Source organism: Aphelocoma coerulescens, chromosome 5 (assembly GCF_041296385.1).
Source record: "Aphelocoma coerulescens isolate FSJ_1873_10779 chromosome 5, UR_Acoe_1.0, whole genome shotgun sequence".
Classification (NCBI taxonomy): Eukaryota; Metazoa; Chordata; class Aves; order Passeriformes; family Corvidae; genus Aphelocoma; species Aphelocoma coerulescens.
In genome coordinates, this window is record NC_091019.1 from 60804211 (window position 1) to 60812474 (window position 8264).

The 8264-nt window shown below is 53.2% G+C and overlaps 1 protein-coding gene across 3 annotated transcripts; it reads right to left on the reverse strand.

The window, feature by feature from the left end:
• Window positions 1-650: 650 nt before the first annotated feature.
• Window positions 651-7217, reverse strand: AKAP5 (A-kinase anchoring protein 5). 3 transcript variants are annotated; one of them, XM_069016040.1, is made up of 2 exons: window positions 7159-7217; window positions 651-5983 (listed from the first exon to the last, which is right to left on the reverse strand). In XM_069016040.1, the coding sequence occupies exon 2, from the start codon at window positions 5340-5342 to the stop codon at window positions 2970-2972; it is 2373 nt and encodes a 790-aa protein (XP_068872141.1). In that variant the 5' UTR covers window positions 5343-5983; window positions 7159-7217; the 3' UTR covers window positions 651-2969. The 3 variants fall into 3 exon arrangements, with proteins under 3 accessions (XP_068872141.1, XP_068872142.1, XP_068872143.1); XM_069016041.1 differs by lacking the exon at window positions 7159-7217 and adding an exon at window positions 6667-6755; XM_069016042.1 differs by lacking the exon at window positions 7159-7217 and adding an exon at window positions 6624-6664.
• Window positions 7218-8264: the final 1047 nt, after the last annotated feature.

Genomic DNA, 8264 nt, shown 5'->3' on the forward strand with positions numbered 1-8264 from the left:
AAAAAAAAAAATAGGGTGTTGGGCCCGTTTGAGCTGGCACAGAAAGTGCTGAAGCACCAAACATGCTGCTCCCCCTCCCAAAGTGCCAGCCCCATCCTGAACCCCGTTAGCACCAAACTGTGCACCTGGAAACAGCAATGCCAAGCCTTGGGAGCAGGAAGCTTGAACCAGCAGCTCGCAGAGAAAACCGAACCACCTGCATGGGGTCGGAGCTGTGCCATTCCATGGGCAGTGGGGTTTGACCCCTGTCGGTCTGCAGAGCCTCAAACATTTTCCTCTGGTGCCACAGGGTATCTAATAGGGAATTTAACCATGGGGAAGCAGGATGGCTTTTCTTAGCTGCCAGAGATTTGTGATCCTTCACAAATTCCTTATGGCAGTCCCTGGGCAGCCAGGGCTGTGTAGTGGAAGTGATTGATCAGCAACCGAAATGAAATGTCATAGAAATGACAGAGGAGGAGCAAATGGCAGAGGAGACCCAAAGAATTTGGGTGTGCCACCAACATTAAGATTTCTCTCTGCTCACTGTACGACTGCCTGAAAAAGCTGGACACAACGGAGCACCACTGTGAGTTAATCCTTTCACATATAAAATCTCTCCATTGCTGCCCACTCAATCACAAGGCAAGAAAACAACAGGTACATTCAGCTTTAATGAAATAATAATCAGTTCTATGTACAGCTGTAACAGAGGGGAAACCAGCTACAAGAGAGGATGCAAACCCAACCCCCTAACATGGAGCAAGTCACAGGGCAGGACTAGACTAAGCATTTCTGCCGTTCTCCTCCTTTTTTGAAGACATGTTTCACCTAAAAGGCAATACTGAAATAACACAAAATCCTCCCAAAACCGCTTAGCAGGCTGTCAGAGGATGACAGCCTGGCCCTGTGGGGTAATTTTGTGTTTATTTACTAAAGCTTGGACATCCTCCTCTGCAGCTGATTCCAGTGGGGTCTCACAGCAATGCTGCAGCCCTTTGTTCAGCACCAACCTGCCACAGTGCCCAGTATAATCCCATAAGCCACCCCCAGCATCAGGATGGCTCTTTTCCTGGGGTGCTGTGGCAGCTCCAAAAGTACATCTAAAAGTCCTTTAAAAGTCCCTTTTTCAAAACTATGGCAAAATACCTGGAAGGGCTGGTATGAAGTACAAAGCCATTAAAATTGTACACACTGAATTATCAATAGCTGATAACTTAATAAACAAATTCACAGGAAAAAAAAAGACACTTTTTTTTCTTTTCCGTCCTCTGGGTTTTTTTCACTTGCACAGAAATGAGCTGTGGCTCTTGCTGCTCGCGGTCCTCTCGTGACAACAGAGATGTTTTATCAAGGTTTAAAACATGGTTGTGCACCAGGTACGAGGGACAGGTTCAGCCCTTGTATTTTAGCAGGAATCCAAATCCTACGCTGGGAAGGGAAATCTCAGCGCACCGCCCATGGTCACTGAGCAATTGCCAAGCACAGCTGCTATTTCTGTACTGGCTGAGGAACATGCAGGAGAATTTTCTCAGAGGAACATGCTGCCTTGCCCACAGCTGGACACAAATCCCAGCCACGCAGATGCAATCCCATATTATTAAAAGGCCCCTTTCTCCTGGAGAGCTGGTAGTTGGAGGTGATGCTCACACACACACACGCTGTGCCGGTGCAAACCCCCTCGGAGCAGGGCAGTTCACAGGCTTTGACAGCAATAGGCTTGTCCAGGCATTTTCCAGCCATGTCCTCAGGCCCTCATGTCTGGATTTTTTTCCCTGAGGACTTTGGTAAGATTGCTCCAGCATTTCCCTGCATGTTTCAGAGCGAGCTACATGGCGTGCCAGAGCCTGGTGGCAGCGAGCCGGGCAAAATGCACGATTCCCAAGGGATGCCTGGGCTGGATGAAGGCAGGAGGGCTTTGTGGCGAGCGGGGAGTGGTGCGGGACAGGCTGCCGCCAGCAGCCAGGGATGCCAGCGGCACTCAGACCAAATCAAAGCAATCCCAGCGCCGGCAGCACATTGCAGCTTCCCAAACTATGTTGACTGCTAACACGCATGCAGCTCACTGCTATTTATATCACATGCCGTGTATAAAAAATATGCTACATCTGAGGAGAGCTTCACCACGACACCGGGACTGGGACGGAGGAAGGCGGGGGCGGAGAGGGGCTGCCTGCGGCGGGGCTGCTCCCGCCCGGCCCACGCCGCTGCTGCCGCAGGGAATTTTGCCCGCTGAGTTTAATGGTGCGAGAAAGGCCCCCCCAGCAAACGAGGCGCTGTCGCTTTCTTGGCATTGGCGCAGCCCGGGGTCAGCAAGGCGAGGCTGATGCTGAGCTTTAACATGTCTGGAGATGCACAGGCTGCTCTGACAGCGGGAGAGGCCGAAGCGCTCGCTGGGGCCCGCCGGCTTCGTGCGACAGCAGTGACCGCGGCTCCTGGCGCCTGTGCGTAGCGAGGGCCTGTTCACAGCACTGAACACAGCCCGGCATTGACGTTTTCATGTTAACATTGCAGTCACCTCACTCCTCCTCATCTGCAATAAAGCCCCAGCAAGCCTCCAGCTGTTCCAGCGTGCCCCGAGTCAGCCCAGCAGCGTGTCGGGCACTCACTGCCTCTCAGGACCTTTCTTCAAACACACAGTATGTACAGATCTACAGCATGAACAGCGGGAAAACCTGGCATGGGTGACGGCAGAAATGTGGCTTTGACATAAATATGCCAATAAGTGAAAACACAGTCACTGCAACACCTGAAGTTTCCCTCAGCTGTGGTCAGTGGCGCTGTCTGAAGCCCCAGGGGACACACTGCGCTCAGCAGGGTCTGCCCCCATCCCAGGATCCGTTTGTTTCACATAGACACACAACTGAACGGGCATGCAGAATTAACTACACCTCGGCCCCGGGAGCTCTCCGAGTTCTCCACATACCCCGCAGGCCAAATGGAGCTCTAAATCACTCCCTCTACTCTTTCTCTCTGGGGCAAGGCTGCCATCACAGAAAGCTGTTGTGTTTATTCTGTTCCAGGGCCATTTCGTTGACCAGCTGCTCTATGGATGACTGAATGGCCGCCTTCACGAGGGAAGAGGCGGTTTCTACGAGGAGCAATTCGTACTGCTCCCCAGTTCTGTGCCCCTGGTCACCCAGACCTTTCTCCTCTGCCTGGGGACCGCCACCAGCCTCGGGGCCCTCTTTTTGACCAACATCAGCATTCCTGTTCGATTTTTTATTCCCTTTTTGCCTTTTTTGGTGCAAAACTGGGGACGGCTCATAGGCCTGGTCAGAGTCGGTGTTGTCAGAGTCCTCAGCTTCAGTGATGGTGATAATGATGCTGACACCAGCGCCAGCATTTGCTTCTAGTACCTGATGGCTGGAGCATTCCTGCACGCTTGCTGCCTCCAGCACACTCACTGGCTCCTTCACACTCGCTGCCTCCTGCACACTCGCTGCCTCCTGCACACTCGCTGCATCCTTCTCACTCACTGCCTCTTGCACAATCACTGCTTCCTGCACACTCACTGCCTCTTGTGCACTCACTGCATCCTTCACACTCACTGCCTCTTGTGCACTCACTGCCTCCTGCACACTCACTGCCTCCTGCACACTCACTGCCTCTTGTGCACTCACTGCCTCCTGCACACTCACTGCCTCCTGCACACTCACTGCCTCTTGTGCACTCACTGCATCCTTCACACTCACTGCCTCTTGTGCACTCACTGCCTCCCTCACACTCACTGCCTCTTGTGCACTCACTGCCTCCTTCACACTCACTGCCTCCTGCACACTCACTGCCTCTTGGGCACTCACTGCCTCTTGTGCACTCACTGCCTCCTGCACACTCGCTGCCTCTTGCACACTCACTGCTTCCTGCACACTCACCGCCTCTTGGGCACTCACTGCATGCTTCACACTCACTGCATCCTGCACACTTGCTGCATCCTTCCTGCCTGCTGCATGCTGTGCACTCACTGCATCCTGCACACTCACTGTATCCTTCACACTTGTTGCATCCTGCACATTCGCTGCCTCTTGCACATCTGCTGCATCCTGCACACTTGTGGCATCCTGCACACTTGTGGCATCCTGCATACTTGCTGTATCCTTCACACTCACTGTATCCTTCACACTCGCTGCATCACCCTTCACACTTGCTGCCTCCTGCACACTCACTGCCTCTTGCACACTTGTGGCATCCTTCACACTCGCTGCATCCTTCACACTTGCTGTCTCCTGTACACTTGCTGCATCACCTCCAGATGCCAACTCACTGAAATCAGTTACAGTCTCCTCGGCTTTGCACTCCTCAGGAAGATTTATGCTCTTTTCCAATTCATCCCTTTCAGGCATCTCTTTGCAGATATTGGGGATTTCCTGACGCTCTGTGATTTCAGGGGCATTGTCAGGTTGATCTTTGGAAACAGGCACTTCAGGAGCAACTTCCCTGCCCTCCGCATCGTCGGTGGTTTGGGGTAGGCTTCCTTCCCGCAGTTTGTCCTGGGCTGTTTCGTCAACTGTCTCTGAATCGGTTATCTCCGACTGAGCAGTGCACTCCAAATGTTCCTCTGCATCAGGTGTGGGCTCTGTCAAGGGCTCACTCTTCCCAACAGAGGTGTCACGTTCTTTTGCTGTATCCTGGTCCTCCTTCACTATATCCTTATCCTCCTTCACTGTATCCTGCTCCTCTTTCATTGTATCCTGCTCCTCTTTCATTCTATGCTGCTCCTGCTTCACCGTATCCTGGTCCTCCTTCACCATATCCTGCTTCTCCTCCTCTGCAGAGACTGGGCTGAAGGATTCAGATTTGTCCGTCGGGGCCAAATCCTCTGGCTCTTCACTAGCCTTATTCAAAGCACCCATCACTTCATTTGCTTGACCACTGCCCTCTGACTCCTCCACTGCTTCCGAGGGGCTGGGTTTTTTCTTGCCTCTGGAGAACCTCACGCAGGGCATCTTCACCCCAGAGCTTGCCCGTTTCTTTGGGAGGTCTTGTGCACAGCTCTCCTCAGCATCCACCTCCAGCTGCACTTGGGAATCGGAGGGCACCTTCTTCCGTGAGGATGATTTCTGCCTTCTCCGAGGTCTGGTAAGGTTTTTGATGGCTGCCCAGGTTCCTTTGGAGGATTGTGATGGTTTGGAAGGTTTTGCCTCATCTTGGTCAGCACTGACACACTGGCTTTTCTCCTCTGAGGCACCTTCACACACATCCTTCACAGTCAGCCCCTTCTTACAGGACTTCTTCCGCTTCTTAAAACAAAGCATGGAGGGTTTTTCTGCTTGTTCCTCTGGTGGGGAACATGTGGCCCCTGTGCTGGGAGTCTCTGCCTCTCTTGGGTTCTCCATCTGAATTTCTTTAGCTGCCTTCACCATATTCTCTTCTCCTTTGTCGGTGTTGTGCTGCCGACTTTCCTGATCAGTGCTTCAGACACAAGAACTGCAGAGATGCTCAAAGTGCATTTTTTCCTCAAATAGATTTCCAAATAACATTAGTTGCTTTGAAACGAGCATATGTGGCAGTGAGGAGAAGTTCTGCTGGAGCTGCCGCATCCACTTTATAACTCCCACTTTGCCTTATTACTCACTTTATCACCTCTCCAAGGAATCCCGGGTAGATGTGGAGTTGAACAGGCTTCTCCTTGGCTTTGCTGGCCTCAGTCACTCTCATCTCCGGAGCAACCCACTTCCAGTTGTGCTTGGTCTAACAGCAACGCCTGTATAATGGCCAGTCTGACATACCTTTTTTTTTCCCCCAAAGGATGACAAGTCAAGGCAAGAGTTAACAATTTTTATTCACCCCACGGACCTGGATGGAACTTGCACTTTGTGAGCTCTCTGCAATTCCACATTGCCCAGGGAGCTTGATTGAAGCACCAGTGGAACCAGCGGCTGTTTTCCGCCCCCCAGTGACAAGGTCAGATGCTGCTTTGCCTTGGCTTTCGTTTCTGCTTCAGTTCCCCTTGCGTGTTACGTGAAATTTGCTGCACAGCATGACCGAGGCTTTCATCTTTTATCTGGAACACAATAAATGAGTGATAAGACCTGTAGAGTAATTTTTAGAAAGTACTTAGAAGTTTTTTCTCTCTAAACATTTCATTTTGGGAGGCAGACCAGGGCTGGATGCACTATAGCAATTTTTTTTTCACTAATTAGCATCAACATCCACAGGCAAAATAAGGCCACAAGATGTCAACCCAGTGATGTTCCATCACAGAAAAGTACTATTCTGCTATTTTATGTGGTAAAAAGGGACTTTTTTTTATATAACTGCCCATATTATGGCGAATACTTATTACACAGGCACACATATATTTCCTTCTCCTACGGTTTGCTAAATCCTTTCCCCACTGCTCCATATGCACTTATAGTTCCAGCTAGGGAAATTACACCCTGAGACAGCAGATATTTTTATCTTTAATGCACCATATGACAATATGCAAAAACAGAGAATACAAAAAAAGGAGGCTTGAGGAATACAAAAGCGAAATCACATGGCAAGAAGGGAGCTTATTTATACTACGTGCATGCCTCCCATGGCAACCTCAATTAACACCGTGTGTGCTCATCAAAGACATGATGTTGTAAGATGTGTGTCAACCTTAGGAAAAAAAAAAAAAAAAAAAAGAAAGCTCTGCCTCGAAACATCATCAGAACCTTTTGGATAGAACGATGCAAAAAGGTGTTACCACAAACAGACCAACTTCTGCAGGACGGGCTCGGGGGCTCCGGGCAGGGCTTTACACGGCATTTCGTGCTCTGCTTTTCAGGAGTAGGGTGATTAAAAGGGGGTTCCGGCGCACGCTTCCCCCGCAGCACATCTGGGTTTTTAAAAATTATTATTATTTTAATTAGACTATTTTAAGGGGAAGCCGAGCGGAGCTGTCAGAGCCGTGTGAGCGCGCACCCGCAGCAGCCGGTGCCCCGAGCGCATCCCGCAGCCCGGCTCCGCCGCCCCCGCGCCCGGGAAGTTTTGGGGGCGTTCGCGGGTGCGCAGCAGGACCCGCCCGGCAGCGCCGCTCGCCCGCCGGGCCACGGGGAGCCCCCCACAGCCGGACCCCTCCGAGGGCACGGGGGGCTCCTCGGGCAGCGACCGCGAGGGCGGCCCCGGGACCCCGCTCGTGTCGCCGCCCCCGCGGGTCCCCCCGAGGCGGAGCCGCCCCCGCGCCCCCCGCGCCCCCCGCGCCCTCACCTGCAGCCCGGCCCGGCCCGGCTCCGCTCCGCTCCGCGCGGCTGCGCTGCCGCCGCCGCCTCCGCCGCAGCCGCGCCCCCCGGGCCGGCGGGGAGGGCGCTGCCGGCAGCCCCCCGCCCCCCGCCGCCGCCGCCAGCCCCCGGCCCGCCCCCCGCCCCGGCCCGGCTCCGCCGGCACCTGCTCGCCGCCTCTTTCCTCCCGTGGGAAAGCATCTCTCCCCGCCCGTAGATCAGCATCCCTTTCTCCTCGCGGGGTAGCATCCCGCCCTGCAGCGGGATAGCAGCGCTCTCCCGGCGGGTAGCATCCCTCCTTGTGGGGCAGAAGCCCTCGCCCGCTGGCCAGGGTAACCTTCCGTCCCCTCCCAGGCTGTGCACAGCAGCTGCAGACCCGAAAACCACGAACTTCAACTGGAGGTAAAGGTCCTCCCAGAAATCGGGCTGCGGGCTGTAGTGTGGATCCCAATGGCAGCAGGAGGCACTGTAAGGGAGCCCGAAGCACAGCCTGCAGGGAGGAGGGACCGCCGGGGTTTTCCTGGCTCTGTGGGAAGGGAGGGGTTCTTGCTCTTGGCAGCTGTTTTTTGTGTCCCACCTGAAACCTTCACAGCTTTCAGCACTCACTGTTGGGGCTGCTGCAGGAGCTACACCTTTGGAGGTGGAGGTAAGGACAGCCAGCTCTTGACTTCAAACTAATCCATGACGAAAACACCAGAGAAAGTGCCTCTTTGATAGGAGCCTTTCTTCTCTCCACAGCAGCTGAGATCTGACCTTAAAAAAATCACGTCTCCAGCTGTGATGATTGATGGGAGAGCCTCCAGAAAAAGGACTACTCAGTGCAGCTGATGAACTACAGGAAACTGTAGTTGAGATGCCCGAACGTCCCCGTTCATCTCCACGGGGAGCTGACGCCCACAAAGGTTTTACAGACATTAACTGCTTCACAGCGTGTTTGCACATGAGAACCTGAGCAAAGCAGCACTTTGAACTTGCAAGTGGCTTCCAGTGTAGGCCAGGCTTAGAAAAACACACATGGCCTCCCCTCCTCCTCAGCTTCTTCATGGGGAAAAAAATGTATACAAAATGGGTTAAGTTGGGCTGAAATGCCAGCCA

What these genes read in the sequence shown, in the direction of transcription:
- AKAP5 (XM_069016040.1), bottom strand. Translation starts at nt 5,342, where the DNA reads ATGGTGAAGGCAGCTAAAGAAATTCAGATGGAGAACCCAAGAGAGGCA.